Genomic DNA, 22,956 nt, shown 5'->3' on the forward strand with positions numbered 1-22,956 from the left:
GCCACAAGTGCATGTTGCCCTCTGAATGATTGGGAGTTCCTCCTTGACTGAAGTTGGAAAAAGAGTTCCTGTGGAAGGCTGTGCCATATTGGAATCTGGTGAAGAGCTGGACCATTGAGTATAATTCATTGTTGTTCGGATTTGGCCTCTAAAAAAGAACACTATCCAGCTTTTCAGGTGATTTTCTTTTTGGATATCCCTCATGGCTCTTATTCTACAGGAGAGAGAATCCTCCACAGAGAGGAAGATTACTTAGTCTGTTATTCTGCTTCTCTGAAGACATCCTCTTGCAGGATTCTTACTAACCCTCTGTTCTCTCCTCACATTGGAGGTTACCTTTTTTCAGATGTATTTCTCTGCATAGTTTTGATCTGACGTTGGCTATCTTTAATGGTTTTGTGAGGGTTTGTCTCCATTGCGTTTGAAAGAAGTGACTGGAATGTTCAGTGGATAGCATTTATACTGAGTAGGGGGGGAAAGTACCGCTTCCAGTGGGTGGAGTCCTGCCTCTTTACACCATTACTTTCAAAAATAAAATAGTCTTCAGATCTGAGGGAATTCTGACAGTCTTCTGCTAAGAAGCTAAAACCCAGGAGCAAGAATCTTACAAAATATCTTCAGAGAAGCAGAATTACAAGGTAAGCAATTTTCCCTTTCGTTCACCTTGCTGCTACTAAAATATTATCCCAAAGTGTGTAAATTATACAGAAAAATGGTGTACAAGTTGCACCATATAAATCATACACATTACCTTTATTGTCAGAAGTGCTGAATTAACTCTGTTGTTTGAAGGAACAGGTCTAGGATCTGGAATAAATGTGCAGTCCCATAAATCATTCAGAACAGTAGAGCAAGGCGGACTTGGAAGGCAGGAGCCACGGACATTTAGATATTGTATCTATTTTAAGAGTTCCATGGTCTTGGTTCCCTGCACACTGAACTTGACTTTTGTGTCTTCATGTATTGGCTGGTGATATTGCAGGTCCCTTCAGTAACCAGGAGATGGCAGAGTGGTTCCAGGCTGGGTATTTTACTATGTCCCTGTTAGTAAAGAGAGCATGTGATGAGAATTTCCAGCCACTTGGAGACATCATGAAAATGTGGGGCAGGGTTCCCTTCACTCCAGGTCCAGCACCACCTCCACATCTGGTAAGCACTTGACAATCATCACAAGTCAAACAATGATTTTTTTTAAAATGAGAAATGTTATTCTTTGAGTACTGTCATAAAACCTTGATCTTGGAAGTTCATGTGTTCTCAGCATCAAGTTTGGAATCCTCCGGAAAACAGCAGCTCTTGGAGGAGAGGGGAGGGATCACTGCTTTCACTTAATTTTAAGCATATACTTATGTGTGTTGTTATATCGAGGCATTAGAGCTTAGTCCTGATGTTTGATAAAAACTGTGCATCTCTGCCTTTTCAACTACTGCATGATTTTTTGCATGGTCAGAAGTTTTGATCAAAATGCATTCTGATCTTTACATACTGATGGGTGTACTATTTGTCCTTTCCATCACCTGTTGAGAGCAATATTAGAAGTTGTAAATATTCACGCAGTTAATAGTGGCTTATTCCCAAACACAGGGCGAGATGGACCAGGAGCGACTAACTAGACAACAAGAACTTACGGCTCTGTACCAAATGCAGCACCTCCAGTACCAGCAGTTTTTGATACAGTAAGATCACCAGTCTGAGATCTACTAGTGGCTGTGTTCTGCTCTGCAGTTTTAATAAGCCAGGTTCAGCTTCTGGACATTGTTTCCCTGGGCAGTAGGGCTGGGAATGCTGCAACTCCAACAACAGTGGCCTTACAACCTAGAGCTAGCTACCTAAGGCATACTTTATGGTGTCGTCTTATTCCTTAAACAGTACATAATTACTCTGGTGATCAATGTTCACTCGCTCTCCCTCCCTCCCTCATATAGCAACTTGCCTGGTCAAAATGAATCCTGACCCTCCTTGCAAATTGTGTTTTGGGGATTTGGAGTCAGGTAGGACAGAACATCTTTGGTGTTGTCAGGCACATAGAAAACCCCATGCAGAACACTCTTTTTCTCTGACGCATTGTTTCTTGGAGATGCGGGGAACTATTGAAGACTATAGCTTGATATCAGTTTTTGCCCAGTGAGGTGGGAATTGGAGTCCCTGGGGTCTGGCCCATTTCTAACAACTTGTATGGGAGGAGGCTAGAGTAAAGAAATCAATTAAAGATTGGATAGCTTTTTTGATTGTGCTAAAGATGTATGCCAGTTTCATGATCTTTGAATGATGGTTGTTAATATAAGATTGCTAATGTCAAGAGGTCTCTGATTATAATGGGAACGTGGACATGACTAGATATTTTACAGCTAGCTGGACAATTACAAAAGTAGGGTTAGCATATGAATTATCTCTATCAATTTTGGGGAAAGCGAAGTGCAGAAGGAGGTAGGAATGGTACAAAGTATAGAATTGGAAAGGAATAGTCAGGTTGCATGGTTGGAAGTGAGAGGGACGAAATTTTGTTCTGCCCACATAGGCCAGTTTACTGTGGGTTTTTTTTATACCCTAACTCTTCTCAGATCCCATTTTGTGGTGTCCTTCGGGAATCAGTGTGAGCACATATAGATTGGTTTATTGGATTAGTGGGGATTAGACTGGATGGAGACTGAGGATAATGTGGGACTTCCACAAGTGGGATGTTGCATAGTTAGATACAGTGAATAAATTCCATTGAGACTCTGCTTCTCTTTTGAAGACAACAATATGCACAGGTGTTGGCACAGCAGCAAAAAGCAGCCCTCTCATCTCAGCAGCAGCAGCAACTGGCTCTCCTCTTGCAACAGTTCCAGGCCCTGAAGATGAGGTGAGTGTTCAGACCTCGACTGATTACTCTCCAACTTAGACTGTGGTTGTTAGTGTGATGTTCTCCTGTTGCCTACACGTGTCTGTTTCAGAATTGCTTGGTCATATCTAGGGTTGTGCGTTCAACTTTTTTCCAGGCAGTGTGGGTGTGAATTATACAAAAGCTGATGGATATTGAATACTTTTTTGTCCCTGGCTTCTATTTGGGAGAGGACTTAGGAAAGTGAGAAGACTCTTCCAGTTGAAATCCTGGCTTGGCACTGTTATGGGGAAAATTGTCACCAAAGTCCTGATCAGCATTGGTAAAAACCCTGTTATGAGGACACACAATGTGCTGGAATTCAACTAGCAGAGGCAGGTCAATTTTATAATTTCAGATGCCATTGAAAATGGTAGCCTGTGAACTACTGTTTGTAGTATCATACTGGGAGACTAACCCAGCACTTGACTGAATAGTCTTCAGACAAGAGAGAACTTTCTGTGTAGTACTGTCAGCATCAGGTTTTTGTCTTAAATAAAGGCTTGTAGGGAGGGGAATGAAGGAAAATGCAATGACATGTTACTGAACTAAAAATTTCCGCTGTGTGTTCAGAGTAGACCTGTCTTTGGAAGTGGCATGTTGAATCTTCTTGTTTGTACTACAGAATATCTGAACAGAACCTGATGCCGTCTGTAACAAGGTCTGTGTCAGTGCCGGATGCTAGCTCAATTTGGGAGCTTCAGTCCACAGCCTCACAGCCCACAGGTAAGAGACTACTTCTAGTAAAGTCCCTAGGTCCAGAACCAGAGCCTTTCTTTTGAACTATTGCATCTCTTTTTGACACTTGCTGGAAGTGAGATAGATCAGCGTTTGGGTATGTCAGCTTCCATTAGAAATGAAAAACAGGTCTTCAACTCATCTCATGCTCGAGGATAAATTCCATTTTGAATGGCTAAGGAGGGCAAGGCCATAAATCTGTGCATCATCACCAGAGATCTTCAGCCAAAGAGATGTAAAAATGTAGCAAACTTAATTTTGTCCAGGATTTGGTGGTAAAGCCTAGCCTAGCCCCCTCACCTTGGTGCTCCTGTGCCTCCTAGGAAAGTGTTGGGGTGATCAGGCCTTGCTCCTGGGGTAGTAAGGAAGTATGGCCTCTTACTGAACATAATTATAAGAGTGCAGCACACCATTATGTTTTCAGTGTAATAACCAGAATACACAAGACTTTCCTCTGTAGTTGGCTTCTGCTAGTGTGCTTACTATTGCTTGTGAATATTAATTATCCTGTTGTCTGTACGGTCTTACTTTTCTTTGCTTTCCAGTCTGGGAAGGAAGCAGTGTCTGGGATCTCCCCATTGATACTGCAGCTCAGGGACCTGCTCTAGAACAACTTCAGCAGCTCGAGAAGGCCAAAGCTGCTAAGGTCAGACTATCATTCATCCTGGAAAAAATGAGTTACACTGTAGAAGGACCCTGTTGATGTTCTAAATTAATAGTTATATTTTTATACTTGTGAATAAAACTTTCCCAGACATCTTTCAAGGGTCTTAAAATGGGATTATTTTGAATGTTGGGTCAAACCTAAACATTCAAATTAAACTTCCCCCTTTGCTGTCAGAAGTGGGTAGGAGCAGTAACTGTCAGACCTCACTGCTAGTCTTAATCCCAACCTGTTTTTGCACGAATCGGTTTAGGGAATAGTGAGTGCTAATTGTTGGGGCCATTCACAGATATTCTGGTACCTTTTATGAGTCATGGTACAAAATGGTGTAGGATGTACTATTTGGGGATAACCTCATAGCAACTCTTCGTAGCCTCTTAATTCAGGATTAGTTTTAAGGAGTGGCATAGGAGAACTGATTTGGAGAATAAAAAGTTGTGGTAGACCCCCAAGAAATCACTGTAAAGAATGTTATAGGAATGTAGTCCATAGGAGCAACTCAGATCTGCCCAGGTGATTCCCAGGTGGAATCACCAACAAAGAATGGTGTTGATCCACCATCTTTTAAGATACTGTAGTCTCAGCAGGAATCACTGCAAAGAATGGTGTAGGAGTGCTTTACCTACTCTTGTCTTGTATCTAATTGTAATTTTATATAATTGTAGCTAGAGCAGGAGAGGAGAGAAGTGGAAATGAGGGCCAAACGAGAAGAGGAAGAGAGAAAAAGACAGGAGGAACTTCGAAGACAACAAGAGGAGCTACTTAGGAGGCAACAGGAGGAAGAGAGGAAACGACGAGAAGAGGAGGAGCTGGCACGAAGAAAGCAGGTGAGTTTTTCAACACAGTTTACAACTAAATCTATGTAAGTATTAATGCAGTTCTGTAGGAAAACCCACCTCCAAAATCTTGTGCGGTCTGATTTATCTCTAAAAAGTATGTGTGAAGACAGTTTATAAGAAATATTTTTACCATGGGTATGTTGTTGAAATATATTTCCTTTTCAGTACTCCGTCTTAGCATGAGAAACTTGCCAGAGATTTCAGAACTGGGTTTTTGTGTCTCTTGACAGTTCCAGTTCAAATTGGGTTCTGCTTTTGTTCATGAGTTAGGTAGGTTTATTCTGTGTCGGATTATGTAGTAATTCTCCAAAATGGCTCATAATTAGGGTGTCTGAATTTAGGTTTTAATTGATTACAGTACAGTATATACTACTGTAATGAGGAATGTATACAATATACCTTCCTCACTATGCTATATACGAGGAGGAAACCCCAATCAACCCTGATTTTTGGACATCTACATAAAACTCAAAAAATGCTAAAAAATCAACCCCCCAAAATGAAATTAATAAACATAGAAAAAGAGAGACCCTAATTATAATTTTATGTTACATCTATACTCACCTTGTATTAGTTGAACTCCCATGCTGGGGATTAGAAATATGTACAATTAACCACTGCTGTCGTATTCACTTTTCTTCACAGAATATTGACATCCCAGTTAGTTTACAAATAAATTCACTAGCCCATGTAAAGTCAATTTCACAAAATAGGAGTCCAGCTGTACTTTACTAGTTTTGTTACTGAATTAAATAAGAAAATGAATAAAATGTCATATTTTGAATTTACCTGATGCTGCCTCAGAGTACACAGGCCTTGGTGATAAAGATTATTGGCCATTCTCTTGTATTTGTGAGGGTGAAAAGTTTCCTTTGGAAAAATGACACTGGGGAGCATTGGATTCTATTGGATTAGGTATAGTACTGGGGTTTGGAGATATGGGTTCTGTTTATTGATCTGATCTGGGTGATGTTGGGTAAGTCACTTAACCTCTCTGTGCATTTTGTTTTCTCCTCTATAAATCAGGACATTTTTCCTACTTCACCTGGAGGCTGCAGTGCTTAGTGAACATGTTTGTACTGTGCTTGTAAAACACTATATTAGTATTATTACCTAAGCAAAAATCTGCATTGAACTGGCTGAGCAGATAACATTTTTGGAAAGTGTGTCTATATTTTTGCAGTTCATATAAACAAAAACAAAACTTTGGAAAGCCTAGAAATCCCAGATATAGTTTTTGTATTTCCATACCTTACAATGTCTTTTTGGAATGTAATGTGAAAGTTACTCAAACAAGCTTTACTCTTCCCCTGAATGACCGCTAGTCTTCCATCTTCCACCCTTCCTTATTTCGACTTCATCATATATGCTCTTTTTAGTTTTTTTCCCCTAATTTAGATTAAGTAAATTTTCATTTTCCTAAGGGCTTTAAGAAGTCCATAGCATATGGCTGCAGACATCAAATATTTGGAAAGTCCATTGTATTTGGAGTATAATAAATTTGGACTACAAATCATTGAGTTTTTACATGTCTTCACTACTAACTGATCCTTTAAAACCACACTGAGTGCTTGTCTACACAGTGGGGGTAATGTGCTCTATATGGGTGTGATTTCTAAATTCCCCTAACATATTGCGAATTAATTGGTCCATGTAAACCCTGCTGGTGTGCACTAAAGGTTCACTAGTGTGCTTTAATGTAGTACTGTTTCAAACAGCAATATGTTCAAATGCATCAACAGAGTCTATGTGGGCCAATTAATATACAGCATGTTAATGCTCTTTAGCATTCATACCCCCATAGAGCACATTACCCCACTGCATAGACAAGCCCTAACTTTTGTTTTGTAAGTTAAGATTGAGTATAGCATATTTGTATCCATAAATACATTAACTGTGTCATAGTGCTTCGTAATTAGCAATTCTTATGGGAACAGTGGGTGTGATTGTCCTTGGTTAAGACTATTTTTGCATCAGGAAGGGTAAAGTAAGATTTTGTTGTTTGTTGTTGTTTATGGAAACAGTATAGATTCTGTCCAAGGCCTTATTGCTTAATGGCAAATTTTGCCATTTCAGTCAGGTATGGGCCAGAACTACTAACAGACCTGTTTTAGAAATGTATTCAGAATGATTACCTGGATTTAATCTTAAACCCTCTGCCCTTATCTTATCTAATAAATTCATATTCCTCACCAATCCTTCAAGAATTCAGGCATTCTTAGCAACAGCTCACAAATTCTGAGATCTAAGCCAGTGACCCCTTAATCACTTTCCCAGTGCATCTGGGGCAGCTGTTTGAGATATTTGATACTTCAAAAGCAGACAAGGTTGAAAAATTGATCAGTGAGTCTTGATACCGTATGGAAAGCTTCCTTTTTTAAATCAAAAAATCTCCTGGCTTCTTCCATGGAGGGATTTTGTAAAGCATTTTCAGAAAAGCTCATTTATTCCTACTGCACACCAAACTGGTGTGATCCTTGTGTCAAAGGGCAGATATGTGAAACTAAGGACTCTTGCCCTTCAGATGTTCCGCAGTCCTACCTCAGTTGCCGGATTTGAAGAGAAGAGGTGGCAGCTGTTGAATATTCAAACTGCTGTGAGGAAGATTTGACAGCTGAGACTCCTGAATTGGGGGGGGCATAAAAAAGAAGTAGCCTTTCAGAAGCAGGGAGTGAGAAAAGTTCTTAGGAAGAAAGAAGAGCTCCTCTCTAGTTTCCCCTTGTCCTGGGAGATTCATTAATCAGCTCCTGGCTAGTGAATAGGAATAACTGGAGAAATAACTAACATTACCATGGTGAGAATTGTCTTTTTGCTTTGGTTCACTGGACCATTGGCTGAAGGAAGCAGCCTTACATTTTGTTTCATTTGGACCTACAGCCAAGGAGCCTCCTTGTAACTATTTCATTTTCCTCTGTAAATGGAACACTTTTCCCCTCCTTTTTGGGACCTACATTAAAGAGGACATGACTCTAACCCCCTCCAGGTATCTAGTAGTCCAGTTACACTTCATTTTCTCTTGTCTATGTTGACCATTCCAAAACTAGGTTCAGCCAACTTTGTGCAGTTGAAGAAGCAGGACCATAACTGCCAATAGAAAAATGAGCCTAGCTAGCAGGGAAATATCCAATATCAAAATTCTCTTTGGCATGGTACTTCCCTTGATACCTGCAAACCAACCTTTTGCCCAAGTGGGACCACCAGGAGGAGAGCAGATCTCTGATCCTTCACAAGCATATTCTTAAATTCTTGGGAAATATCTGCTGGCAGAAGCCCCTCACAGACCACCCTTTGAACAGATTTACAATAGATGCGAACTTTATCTGGGGAGCTCGCATGGGAAACCTGTCATGTCAAGGAGGAGAGTCTCATTCCAGGATTTGCCTTTCCATCAACCTGTTGGAGCTTAGTGCAGAAGGTGTGTAATTTGTCACTCCTTTTTTGGCAGATTCCTACAAAGTGGATGCTTAAGTTTAAACTTTTTTAAATAAGGAAGGGCCTGTCCCCTTCATTTTGAGAGGACAAGTAATCTAAATCAGACTGGAAAATAGAGAACTTATCTATTCACCTGCATATTACCTGTAGCCATAAATCAGTCTCAAGCCTAAAACCACAAATTAACATCAATTTCTAAAAATGAACCTCAGCTTAATACTGAAGGCTTTTTCTTGTGTTCTCCACACAAACCTCTCCAAACTGGCATCAATACTTTTTACAATCAGAGTAGTCTTTTTAATGGTCCATCACTCTGGTAAGAGGAATCAGTGATCTTGGTGTTTTTTTCCATTTTAGAACTGTACTTTCAGTTCTTCTGAAAAGAGTAGCAGTAGTCAAGAGGATATCAGGAAGAGATGCTTTCTCCATCCAGAAATGAATGGTGTTCACAATGACTTGTCTACATTACTTCAGATAGCAAAAATCCTTTAACCAATTTCAGGTGAGACACAGGTTCTGTGAATCAAACCATTTTATTGACTGACACATGTAGTTATATCAGCCCTGTTAGGGGTGACAACAGCTCGTCACAACAAGCAGTCTGTTCATATCTTTACACATGCATCTAGGGCACCTCTCTGCTTCCCAGCTGGCAATCCTTCTACTCTGTTATCATGTCTCCTCACAGAGTAGATTTTTTTTACCTGGTTGTCTCAAGTCTTCATAGCTTAATGGAAGGGATGGACCAGAAGACTATACAAATGCAAGATGAAAAGATTTGCAGTCCGATACAAAAAGGCCCATGTGTTCTCCACAAAGATTGCTATATTCTGTCAGTTTGGGTTATAGACATCAGTAGACATCTGATGATTTCATTTTGCAGTTACTCTACCCTTTAATGGATATGTTCAAGGTAGACCTCAAACTCTCAAATCCTGGATTAGAGTGAAGGGCTTGATATATTTAAAAAGATCCCCATGTTATAAGAGATTTAAACTTTGCTCAAATTCATTTTTAAAGATTAAAAATCTAATTATGCACATAGCCTGTGTAAACTTATGCTCTTATTTCTGTTCCTTTTCCTCTCATTGAGTCTCATCTTTGATTGTAAACTTTGTATTAAAGACCTTGTCCTTCTCTGCGTGTATGCTGAGTGAATAGCACAAAGTTCCCTAATCCTTACTTAGATGCCTCTGAGCAATACAATATAATGCAGTGCAAGTAGTAATTCATGTCATACTTAGTCTGCTATTAAAAGTGCATTGTGAGCTACCCAATACCTGTGAGCTTAAATGTCATACACAAATGGCAGTTTTTCTGGTGGCAGATTGCTGAGTCAATAAGCATCAGGTCGTAACAACATAACTTATTCTAAATTCACCATGAGTAAGGTGATGCTGCAGATGCATCTTAAATCCTACCAAATACATGTTTTAAAGTGGTGGTTAGTCAGCCAGTCATCTTCCCAGCCAAATACAGGAAGTATATTAGTGTTGCTAATCTGTACAGGAAGGTGAATAGGGATGATTTATCTCTTTAGCTCAAAATGGGATGGTGATGGGTTTTTTTTGTTTTTTATTATTATTTTTTTTTATTGTATATGAGGAATGAATAGGATGAATTGATCATAGTAGGAGATTGGTATGTGGAGGGGTTAAGTTTCTGGTCTGTTCAGATGATAAGAGGAAAAATGTTGGTGTAACTGCCCCATAAAAGGTGTGTGGTGCACTGGAGGATTTTCTGTAGGTAAGTCTGGACCATATATAGTAGGTAGGTGGTATACCATAAGGGCTTTTGGCTCATATTAGAATTTTATGTCTTCAAGGATGAGTGGTGGTAGGAGGATTTCTGGTTTAAAGGCTGGGGCAATGTTCAGGTTGGTTGTGAAACCTTGATTAAAAAATTTCCTCCCTTCCAAATACTTGGATTTTGTTATTTATGGCATTCAAATAAAACTCTATTATTGTGAACCATAAATCCATTTTATGAAGGTTTTTTTTGTATTTTACCATTGTTAGTGAATGTGATATTTATGTAGATAGAATCACTTCAGTTTGTAATGGCGAGTAATTGGTAGCATAGTTGGGGACTGAATTTCTGTGGCTGGAAAATGCCAGGGTTGATGTGGCACTCAAGCAGTAGAGAATTGTTTCATACTCATTTTTTGTAATAAATAACTTTTCAGTTGTCCATTCTGTGTAATTCAGTATATCACAAGCACTCTAGTTCTAACCATAGAGCTTGTAGGCCAGGTTGTTTCTGAGATCTACAATGGCAGGAATGGTAAACTTTTGGAATGCTAGTCGCTTTCTGGCATTATCTCTGAAATGGCCAGTCGTATCCACTTTGGCTTTGCACAGAAACAATCACTTCTGGCAGGACATTACCAATACGGAATTTCACAGAAAATTGTCATTTTTTAATTTGAAGGTGGAAGAGGGAGAGGTATCAAAATTGGTCTTATAATGGAAAGTGTCTTATGTTGACTATGGAGCTGTTACCATGGCTCCATAATTCTGAAAGTCAGGCAAAATTATGTTTTTTAATCTTTTCACTGGAAAGAAAAATGTTACGTTCATACTTTTAAAAAAACCAACAAAAAAAACCAGGCTAATCTTGAAATCTGTTTTCCATACTGGAAGAAATTCTGGTAACTAATGACAGACTAATCAAAGATAATTAGCACAGATTTATAGAGGAGATAATGCTTAACAAATTAATTAACTTCTTTTGAGGAGGTGACAGTGAGAGCTGAGAAGGGTGAAGCTGTAGACTTATTCTGCATGGACTTCAGGAAGACTTTTGATACAATACTGCATAAAAGACTAGTATATAAGGTTAGTAAATATACTATTGATGGTGAACTCTAAATTCATTTGATTATAAATTGATTTTATAAGAGATTAAAGAATAGTAGTAAACAGTTGCAGGTTATGTAAGAGGGTATTCCATGGTAATCCATGTTTAATCCAGTCTTGTTTTTTCCCTACATTGTACAACAGTGAGCTAAATCATAGATTAATGAGCTGAATCATAGTTTCCCTGAACTGTATCTAAAATTGTCCAGCTTTAAAGTTCCATCTACAAGGGATGAGATCCTAGGCCGATTGGGAAATCTGTAGCCCTTGCTAGTGCCATCTTTAAGCTGTTCTCAGTATTGCAAGTATTGTAAATTTCAAGTATTTTTAGTGAACATTTTACGAAAACTGATCAATTTACTGCTTCAGTGGGTTCTGGGTTAATCTAAAACCGAAAACCCTTCATAAGTATCTTCTCTGGTGCTCTGTCTCATTTTAAACATCTGAAAGGAAACTTGTGCAGCAATGTATGTACATGGTGAGTTACATGAAATTGGGGTGGGATAAAAAGGATAGTGACAGGATCCATATAGATTGGAAAATGACTACTGGTACTTCCTCAATATAGGAACAGTACAAATTAGAAGGAATAATCATAGCACTTCACATAACAGTTGGTGAGAACAAACCCTGGAATATTATGAACGTTTCTGGGCAACATATTACTAGAAAAACATTTAAACAAATCAAAAGATATAGAAGAGGTCAAAGTTGATAAACCATCTCTGTATTTAGAGTTTTGAAGTGAAATAAGGAAAATGTGGTTAGTTTTCCTTATAAAAAGAAATTAAACCCTTAAAGCTAAGAGTCTAATGTGACTAGAGGCCACTGCAGGTACAGAGTTTGATTGAAATACAATTGTCATGCTTCTCAGCTCCTCATCACACCCCATCTATGACTAAAACTGCCAAAGGCCACATCAACCATGCACCAGTTTAACAAAATAAGGTGTTTTTTGTTTGTTTGTTTTTCCCTTTCTGGTTCTCTGCATCATATTTCCAATGCGGAGGTGGTCTGTCAGAAAACAATTTGGTCAGTCATTTACTTGAACTGGCTGCATTGTTACAGAATTGCCTGCTACACTAAACTGTGTTTTTATTGGTGATGTAGAAAAATAAATATTTCTCTAATCAAGCTCTTTAATTTATTTGAAATTCTGTGACTTCAAAGGAAGTGGTTAGAAAGAACAAAGATGTAGGAGAAACAGATATCTTCTTTATATTTTATTTTATTTAAGAGATTTCTTTGGCAAGTAATTTTTTAAGAGCAAACGTTTCCTTTTTCAAGTGGAAAAATGCTTTCAGATAAGTTGGGATATTACAGGAAAGTAGAGAGAATTCAAACTTTTTTCCAGGGTCATTGTTAAAACATTTGTGAAAGAAGTTTTTTTGAAAAGTTTTCCTGTATTTTTCCATTTGGTGGTTCTCTCTCTCTTTTTTTTTTAACACAAAAAATAAACAAACAAACAACCTCCTGAAAAGGAAAAGGGAGAAAAATGTGCTTAAAATCTGCTATCTCAATTTGAAATTTATCTGAGAGTAATTCTGTTGAAAGTATTAAGAGAAGAGAAAAGGCGATACAGAGGCAAAGATAGAAAGAGTAGATAGGAAAACATACATGAGGAGAATAGGAAAGGTTGGTAAAGTTGGAAAAAAACATTTGAGATCTGTTGGTATAGCTATGTAGAGTGATGTATTTTTATATACTGAGTATACCAGTAGTGTTTCTGATCATTTCATTCAAGGGCATTAAATGTGAGGAAGGATCAAAAGAAATCTCACTTGTTTCATGTTTCCATAGACCGCATGTTTTAGAACATTATGAAGAAAATTGAGACCAGTTGTCACTGTCATCTTTAATTTTCAGGTGTATAGTCCTGTCAATTTTACTGCTGTTAAAGCTTGTATTGAGGCTTATGAGTTCAACAGCAGCTGTAGATGGTATCAGAACCATTGTACAAAGGAGCTGGATTCCAACACAAAATAGTAAAGCCTGCAATGTGTGTCATGGGTGCTTTCTGAAATCCATGGTAAGGATTTGAGGTCCCAAATACTGTTGAACATGGCAGGGAAATCTTCATATATGTTTGCTGAGCATGGAGTAGAGATGACTAGCTTGTAAACTTTTTCTTGGTAAGAGAGCTCAGCAACCAGACAAGGTACATTTGGACTCTGTCACTGTTTATGTTGGAATTTAAAGCTCCCATAGGTTAGCTGTCAGTGATTATTTGTCCACAAGTTGCCATCTGACTTGCTTCATGTATGTTGAGGGGAATAATTTACAATTTTTTCCCTCTGATTTCTTCCTTTCCAGTTTACCTTTTCTGCATTGTATTAAACGTCCCCTTGCAGTTGGGATCCTATTTTTGATGATCAAAAACCTTTTGTAAGGGTAAAAAATCAGTTTGCTCATTTCAGAGAGAAATACAATTCACTGAGATAATGATCAAATTGAAAAATTGTATCCTTTACAGAGTGATAGTACATAGAGAAATACACATAATCGATTATATGGACAAGACTGACTGTGAATCTAACTCTTCCTGTATTTAGTGCTTCATATCATGACGAGTCTTCTAGGAATAGCTATTATGGGTAACAAAATTTGGCATAGAAGAAACTTGTACTTAAAGGCCAGAAACTAAGGCAAAGGTCAAACGTAGACTGGGAGTACAGAAAGTTGAAAAAAAAATTAACAGCCCTTAAAATCCTTACCAGTAAAAATTTGGGCTGTCAAGCAATTAAAAAAATTAATTGTCATGTTAAACAATAATAGAATACCATTTATTTAAATATTTTTGGATGTTTTCTACCTTTTCAAATATATTGATTTCAATTACAACACGGAATACAAAGTCTACAGTGCTCACTTTATATTTTTGTATTACAAATATTTGCACTCCAAAAAACACAAGAAATTGTATTTTTCAATTCACCTGATAAAAATATTGTAGTGCAATCTCTTTATCATGAAAGTTGAACTTACAAATGTAGAATTATGTACAAAAAATACCTAAATTCAAAAATAAAACAATGTAAAATTTTAGAGCCTGCAAGTCCACTCAGTCCTCCTTCTTGTTCAGCCAATCGCTCAGATAAACAAGTTTGTTTACATTGCAGGAGATAATGCCGCTCGCTTCTTGTTTACAGTGTCACCTGAAAGTGAGAACAAGTGTTTGCATAGCACGGTTGTAGCCGGCGTTGCAAGCTATTTACGTGCCAGATGCGCTGAAGATTCATATGTCCCTTAATGCTTCAACCACCATTCCAGAGGATATGCATCCATGCTGATAATGGGTTCTGCTTGATAATGATCCAAAGCTGTGCAGACAGACATGTTCATTTTCTTCATCTGAGTCAAATGCCACCAACAGAAGGTTGATTCTTCTTCGAGTGCTTGCTCATATCCATTCCAGTTAGGTGTGCGCGCGCTGCGTGCACGATCGTCGGAAGATTTTTACCCTAGCAACCCCCGGTGGGTCGGCTGTGGAGCCCCCTGGAGTGGCGCCGTTATGGCGCTGGATATATACCCCAGCCGACCCAGCGCCCCCTCAGTTCCTTCTTACCGCCCCTGACGGTCGTTGGAACTGTGGAGCGCGGCATAGCTGATCTCCACTCTCCCTAGCTTTCTCATTTTCATTAGTGTAGATAGTTGTAGATAGTTGTGTATAGTTGTTACAGTCCTTTAGATAGTTAGTTGTTTAGTTCTTGTTTAGTTGTAAATCGTTAGCGGGGGTTTAGGGGGTTGTCTCCCCCCTTTTCCCCCTGGCGCACAGCCGGGCTCATGCCCAAGGCTCCTGGCTTTAAGCCGTGCGCGTCCTGCGGGAAGCACATGCCAACAAGCGACCCGCATAGTTCCTGCTTGAAGTGCCTTGGGGAGGCCCATCCCGCAGATAAGTGCCCTATCTGCAAGGCCTTCAAGCCGAGGACGAGGAAGGAGCGAGATTTCAGGCTCCGACAGCTCCTGATGGAGGCAGCTCTGAGTCCGGACCCTCCTTCGGTGCGCAGCCTCCCGGCACCGAGCACTTCGGTGCGCAGCGCCCCGGCACCGAGCGCTTCCGTGCGCAGCGCCCCGGCGGCTCCGACCGGTGCGACGGATAAACCATGGCACCGACCGACGTCGGCACCGCGCCCGCCTCAGGGGCCTCGGCGCCGATCGCTGTCTCCGGGCCACAAGAAGGTCCGCAAGACCCAGGACATGGCTGCGCCGAAGACGCCGGCTCCTTCGGTGCCGGGGGTAGAGCCGCGTCCGCCGTTGGACCGCCCACAACAGGCGGCCCCACCGTTGACTCCGGCACCGAGGCCGTCGAGTCCGGTGCGGACTGTTTCCCCACCTAGGCTGGTGGTGGAACCTTGTCTCCCGTCCACCCCGGAGACTTTTGCAACGGCACGGGACCTGATTGCCTTCACCGAACCGGGGCCGTCACACCTCCCGGCACCGGTTGCTCCGCGCCAGCTGCAGTCCAGGGGCAAGCCTGCCCTGCTGCGCCCGCCGTCTCCAGCTCCAGACTTGCGGCACCGCTCAAGTTCCCGGAGCACGTCCCGACGCCGCTCGGAGTCCCGGCGCCGAATGTCACCTCGGCACCGGTCGTACTCGCGGCACCGATCACCTTCGCGACGCCGTTCCAGATCCCGGCACCGTCGCGACGACCGGCACCGCTCGGGCTCGAGGCGGAGCTCCCGGCACCGGTACGAGCGCCGCTCGGGCTCGAGAGGCCGCTCCCGGTACCGGGCCTCCTCAAGATCTTCGTCCCGCTCCAGATCGGGCTCTCGGCACCGAAGAGACTACCGGCACCGATCCCGATCTAGATCTCGGCACCGTTCCCCGGCACCGTGCAGGGACAGATCGCCCTACGACCGGCACCGATCGGCACCGTACCATCCGGTGCCGGTGTCAATGCGCTCGGCACCGCCGTGGCCATCGAGGTCGGCGTCCCGTTCCTCGGATGCGGAGGCCACCCACCTGCAGGAGATGGCGGAGGACCCTACGCAAGCTCCTGCGCATTGGTCCTTCTGGACGCCGTGGGCCTACCATCAGGCGCAAGGCGCCCCTCCTTCTGCGTCCCGCTCGGCACGCTCCGAGCCCAGGGTCCCGGAGGCCACCATCTCCCGCTCTCCACCAGGTGGTATGGAGGCGCCGGTGCCCACTCCGGTGGAGGCCCTGGCCACAGGGGCTACTGATGTTCACCTCCAGGAGCACCTGGAACAGGAACCGCCCTTGGACCCCTTGCCACCAGGGGGATCCTCTTCCTCCTCCCCCGATGAGGCTGTAGCGGGCACATCCGCCATGGGTCCGCCTCCTATTGACCTTCGTGCGCACCAGGACCTGTTGCGAAGGGTGGCACGCAATATGGACCTCCAAGTGGAGGAGATTGTGGAGGTTCACGACCCCATCGTGAACATACTTTCAGCGGACGCCCCCTCTCGGGTGGCGTTACCGCTGATCCCCACTATTCGAGCCAATGCCACCACCATCTGGCAAACCCCGGCTTCGATTCCACCCACGGCCAGAGGAGTGGAGCGGAAGTACTTTGTTCCCGCCAAAGACTGCGAATACCTCTATACCCACCCCCAGCCGTGCTCACTGGTGGTGTCATCGGTGAATGCACGGGAGCGCCATGGCCAGCAGGCCGCTGCGCCCAAGTCGAAGGACGCTAAGCGCTTCGACTTGTTCGGACGCAAGGTCTACTCTGCGGGGGGGCTCCAACTCCGAGCGGCCAACCAACAGGCGCTCTTGAGCCGTTACTCCTTCAACTCCTGGTCCTCAATGGGGAAATTCAAGGAGCTGGTTCCCCAGGAGTCGAGGGAAGAGTTTGGGGCTTTGGTAGAGGAGGGTATGCGGGTGGCACGTACCTCCTTGCAGGCATCCCTCGATATTGCGGACTCGGCAGCTAGAACCCTGGCTTCGGGGATAGCCATGCGGCGACTCTCCTGGCTCCAGGTGTCTGGCTTGCCACCAGAGCTGCAGCAGACTCTACAAGATCTGCCGTTTGAGGGCCAGGGACTCTTCTCAGAGAAGACTGACGCGAGGCTCCAAAACCTCAAGGACTCGCGGACAATGATGCACTCCCTGGGGATGCATGTCCCGGGGCCTCAGCGCAGACCCTTCCGGCCGCCGCCGCAGAGATTTTACCCTCCCCCGCCTCGTCCTAGACAGGACTTTGCCAGGCGGCGGGGTCGAGGAGGCAGGCAGAGGTCGACCGGCCCTCAACCTGGTCAAAACTAGGGTCAGCCTAGGCCACCTTCAGGGCCTAGGCAAAACTTTTGAAGGTGCGGTCGAGGACGGCACCTCGACCAGTATCCAGGATCCAACTCCCACCTTCCGGGATCGCCTCTCCCGTTTCCACCGTGCTTGGTCCCGTATAACCTCGGACCGTTGGGTCCTTCGCACGGTGGAGAGGGGATACGCCCTCCAGTTTTCCTCGCCCCCCCCCCCTCCCACTCCCCCTCCCCGTCCCTCTTCAGGGACCCTTCTCACGAGCAACTCCTTACACAGGAGGTTTTTGGGCTCCTCGCTATGGGGGCCATAGAGGAGGTTCCATCGGAGCTAAGGGGCAGGGGGTTTTACTCCCGCTACTTCCTGATTCCCAAGTCAAAAGGGGGTCTACGCCCCATCTTAGACTTGCGGGGACTCAACAAATTCATAGTAAAGTTGAAGTTCCGCATGGTATCATTGGGGACCATCATCCCTTCACTGGATCCTGGAGACTGGTTCGCCGCCCTCGACATGAAGGACGCTTATTTTCATATAGCGATCTATCCGCCTCACAGGCGCTTCCTGCGATTCGTAGTAAACACAGTACACTACCAATTTGCAGTCCTTCCCTTCGGCTTGTCCTCGGCTCCCAGAGTGTTCACAAAGTGTCTGGCAGTCGTCGCGGCCTTCCTTCGTCGACAAGGGATACAGCTGTTCCCATACTTGGACGACTGGCTGGTACGCGGCCGCACCAGGGACCAAGTGCAGGCTCATGTCCGCATGGTAACACACACTTTCCACGAGTTGGGCATTCTACTCAACAGAGAAAAGTCCACCCTGGTACCAACTCAGAGGATAGAGTTTATCGGAGCAGTCCTGGACTCCAGACGCGCCCAAGCCATCCTCCTCGACAGCCGCTTTCATACCATCCTAAGCGTCATTCAAGGACTCGGGACTTTTCCAATCACCACCATAAGAACTTGCCTTGCCCTATTGGGCCACATGGCCTCGTGCACCTACGTAACCAGGCACGCCAGGCTACGACTTCGCCCACTGCAGGCTTGGCTGTCATCGGTCTATCGTCCTCATCGAGACGACCTGAATATGGTGGTCACGGTTCCGGCCTCGGTCCTGGTCTCCCTCACCTGGTGGACGGATCGTACGGTGGTCTGTGCAGGAGTGCCCTTTCACGCCCCACAACCCTCCCTCCACCTAGTCACGGATGCTTCATCTCTAGGATGGGGCGCTCACCTCGGGGAGCACCATACCCAGGGCCTCTGGTCCGTGGCCCAACTAGCCCTCCACATCAACGTCAGAGAGCTGATGGCGGTGCGCCTAGCTTGCCAGGCGTTCCTCAACTTCCTACAGGGCCGTTGCGTGTTGGTTCTCACCGACAACACCACGGCAATGTTTTACATCAACAAGCAAGGCGGAGCCCACTCATCGCTCCTATGTCAAGAGGCCATTCGCCTGTGGGACTTCTGCATCGCCCACTCGATACATCTCACGGCATCCTTCCTTCCTGGAGTCCAGAATACGCTGGCGGACCGTCTCAGCAGGTCCTTCCAGACACACGAGTGGTCAATTCGCCCGGACGTCATCTATTCCGTCTTCCAGAGGTGGGGATTTCCCCAGGTCGACCTCTTCGCATCTCGGGCCAACAGGAAGTGCCAGGTATTCTGCTCCCTGCACGGACGAGCCCCGGGCTCTCGGTCAGACGCCTTCCTTCTAACATGGAAGGACCACCTGTTCTACGCCTTCCCTCCATTTCCGCTGGTCCACAGGGTACTGCTCAAGATCCGCAGGGATCATGCACGGGTGATTCTAGTCGCCCCCGCTTGGCCGAGGCAGCACTGGTACACCACACTGCTGGAACTTTCAGTACGAACGCCGATCACGCTCCCCTTGAGTCGGGACCTCATCTCCCAGGACCACGGCCGGTTGTGTCACCCCGACCTACAGTCCCTCCACCTCACGGCGTGGATGCTCCATGGTTGAGTCGGACAGAGCGGCAGTGCTCGCAGGCCGTCCAGCAGGTTCTGCTGGGAAGTCGAAAGCCCTCTACGCGGACCACTTACCTAGCCAAGTGGAAGCGGTTCTCCTGTTGGTGTGAGCAACGAGCTACTTCTCCCTTGCAGGCACCTATCCCCTGCATACTGGAATACCTCCTGTCCCTAAGACAGCAAGGCTTGGCGACATCCTCAATCAAGGTTCACCTCGCCGCTATTTCCGCTTTCCACCCAGGAGAACTCACGTCCTCGGTCTTCTCTAACCCGATGGTCGTTAGATTCCTCAAGGGCTTAGACCGGCTGTACCCACAGCAACGCCAACCCGTTCCGACGTGGGACCTCAACCTCGTGCTCTCCAGGCTCACAGGGCCTCCGTTTGAACGATTGGCGACCTGCTCACTCCTGTACTTATCCTGGAAGACAGCCTTCCTCGTAGCCATCACCTCAGCACGACGCGTCTCGGAACTCAGGGCGCTGACATCCGAGCCCCCTTACACGGTGTTCCACAAGGACAAGGTGCAGCTTCGCCCCCACCCTGCCTTTCTTCCAAAAGTGGTCTCACCTTTTCACGTAAATCAGGACATATTCCTCCCAGTCTTCCATCCGAAACCGCACGCTACTCGTCAAGACCAGCGTTTGCATTCCTTAGACGTTCGCAGGGCCCTGGCTTTCTATATCGACCGTACAAAGCCATTTAGGAAGACGACGCAACTCTTCGTTGCAGTGGCCGACCGGATGAAAGGCTCACCGGTCTCTTCCCAGTGCCTATCATCTTGGATCACGTCCTGTATTCGTGCTTGTTATGACCTGGCCGGTGTACCGACGCCACGCCTCACCGCTCATTCCACGAGAGCCCAGGCCTCCTCGACTGCCTTCCTAGCTCAAGTCCCTATCCAGGACATCTGTAGAGCCACAGTGTGGTCATCGGTCCACACGTTCGCTACTCACTATGCGCTGGTGCAACAATCCAGAGACGATGCTGCTTTCGGGTCAGCGGTTCTGCACACAGCAATGTGTCACTCCGACCCCGCCTCCTAGGTGGGGGCTTGGGAGTCACCTAACTGGAATGGATATGAGCAAGCACTCGAAGAAGAAAAGACGGTTACTCACCGTTGTAACTGTTGTTCTTCGAGATGTGTTGCTCATATCCATTCCAAACCCGCCCCCCTTCCCCACTGTCGGAGTAGCCGGCAAGAAGGAACTGAGGGGGCGCTGGGTCGGCTGGGGTATATATCCAGCGCCATAACGGCGCCACTCCAGGGGGCTCCACAGCCGACCCACCGGGGGTTGCTAGGGTAAAAATCTTCCGACGATCGTGCACGCAGCGCGCGCACACCTAACTGGAATGGATATGAGCAACACATCTCGAAGAACAACAGTTACAACGGTGAGTAACCGTCTTTTTTCTTTTTTGGTGGTTTGGGTTCTGTAGTTTCTGCATTAAGAGTGTTGCTCTTTTAAGACTTCTGAAAGCGTGCACAACACCTCATCCCTCTCAGTTTTTTGGAAAGCACTTCAGATTCTTAAACCTTAGGTCGAGTGCTGTAGCTATCTTTCAAAAATCTCACATTGGTACCCTCTTTGCGTTTTGTCAAATCTGCAGTGAAAGTGTTCTTAAAACAAACGTGCTGGGTCATCATCCGAGACTCTTATAACATGAAATATGTGGCAGAATGCAGGTAAAACAGAGCAGGGGGACATACAATTCTCCCCCAAGGAGTCGAATCAAATATGTAATTAACGCATTATTTTTTTTAATGAGTGTTATCAGTATTGAAGCGTTCCTCTGGAATGGTGGCTGAAGCATGAAGAGGCATACGAATGTTTAGCATATCTGGCACGTAAATACCTTGCAATGCCGGCTACAAAAGTGCCATGCAAACCACTATTCTCACTTTCAGGTGACATTGTAAATCAGAAGTGGGCAGCATTATCTCCTGTAAATGTAAACAAACTTGTTTGTCTTAGCGATTGGCTGAACAAGAAGTAGTACCGAGTGGACTTGTAGGCTCTAAAGTTTTACATTGTTTTGTTTTTGAGTGCAGTTGTATATTTAAAAAAAGTACATTTGTAAGTTGCACTTTCATGTTAGAGATCGCACCATAGTACTTGTATAAGGTAAATTGAAAAATACTATTTCTTTTGTTTATCATTTTTACAGTGCAAATATTTGTAATAAAAGTAATATAAAGTGAGCACTGTACACTTTGTATTCTGTATTGTAATTGAAATCAATATATTTGAAAATGTAGAAAAACATCCACAAATATTTAATACATTTCAATTGGTATTCTATTGTTGAAAAAAATTAATCGTGATTAATCAGTTTTAATTGCACTGTTAATCGCGATTAATTTTTGAGTTAATTGCATGAGTTAACTGAACTTAATCAACAGCCCTAATATAAACACTTATTTACTATATAATTACCAATTTTAAATACAGTGAGGGGGAGTACTGCAAATTCCAGTAACAGCCAGTGGTAAATGGCAGGTTTTAAAGGGCACCAACACCATATCATCTATTTTTTCCAGAGCACGTGTATGCAATTCCATGATCTTTAATACCTTTACATGAGGAATTGGTACACTTTCAAACCCAGAAATTAAATATTTGAGGCAAGAGTATTGGCTGTTTGTGGAACATTGAACACCAGATAATGCTTTCCTGAAATTTTCGTGGATAAGTGGATTATGAATGTGAGGTATGTGAAAGAGGAGGATTACATTTCCGAACAACCATAGATCTGGTCTACACTACAGAGTTAGGTCGACAGACGGTATCTTACATTGACCTAATTATGTCAATGTCTACACTACAGCCTTGCTCCTGCCAATGTGAGTGCCCTACTACACTGACATAACTCCACCTCCACGAGAGGCATAAGGCTTGTGTCGGTGTAGTTAGCGTGATGCGTGATGCTGGAGCCGTGAAATTGACAAGAAAGGCTGGTGGGCTCCCTTCTGTGAACTCTGCGCCTTGCTCACAGCTACTGCTCGCCCCCCAGCTTCCCACTCAGAGCCAGGAGCCCATGTGGCAGCAGGGCTCTCCGCGGGGAGCTCCACCTGGAGCTGGGAGATCTTGCTCTCAGCCCCCCACGCTGCCCATTTTAAGTCAGTGCAAGTGCTCCTGGTGAGGACGCACTACACCAACAGAAGGAGGGTAGTGCGGACGTGAAAAACAGCAATAATTACTGCGGTGGCTGTATGTCAACTTAATTTAAGACAACTTAAGTTTGTAGTGTAGACATGCCCATGGTATGTTTGCCTGTCTTTTGGAATACAAAGTAAGGAAAGTAAAAGAATCTTGTGTGTGCTGAATTGGAACTCTGAGTTAAGCTCCCTGTATTTCTTTCCTG

The 22,956-nt window shown here is 44.4% G+C and overlaps 1 protein-coding gene across 1 annotated transcript in view; it reads left to right on the plus strand.

Annotated features, from left to right (window-relative positions):
• Positions 1-22,956, plus strand: part of GIGYF2 (GRB10 interacting GYF protein 2) — a 162,584-nt gene that overhangs the window by 101,490 nt on the left and 38,138 nt on the right. Inside the window, exons 14-19 of the mRNA XM_026649890.2 lie at positions 983-1,149; positions 1,585-1,676; positions 2,738-2,845; positions 3,489-3,589; positions 4,147-4,247; positions 4,931-5,092. Of these exons, the coding sequence (XP_026505675.1) occupies positions 983-1,149; positions 1,585-1,676; positions 2,738-2,845; positions 3,489-3,589; positions 4,147-4,247; positions 4,931-5,092 (731 nt within the window). The remainder of the gene's footprint in view (positions 1-982; positions 1,150-1,584; positions 1,677-2,737; positions 2,846-3,488; positions 3,590-4,146; positions 4,248-4,930; positions 5,093-22,956) is intronic.

Source organism: Terrapene carolina, unplaced genomic scaffold (assembly GCF_002925995.2).
Source record: "Terrapene carolina triunguis isolate 2854851 unplaced genomic scaffold, T_m_triunguis-2.0 Scaffold88, whole genome shotgun sequence".
NCBI lineage: Eukaryota > Metazoa > Chordata > Testudines > Emydidae > Terrapene > Terrapene triunguis.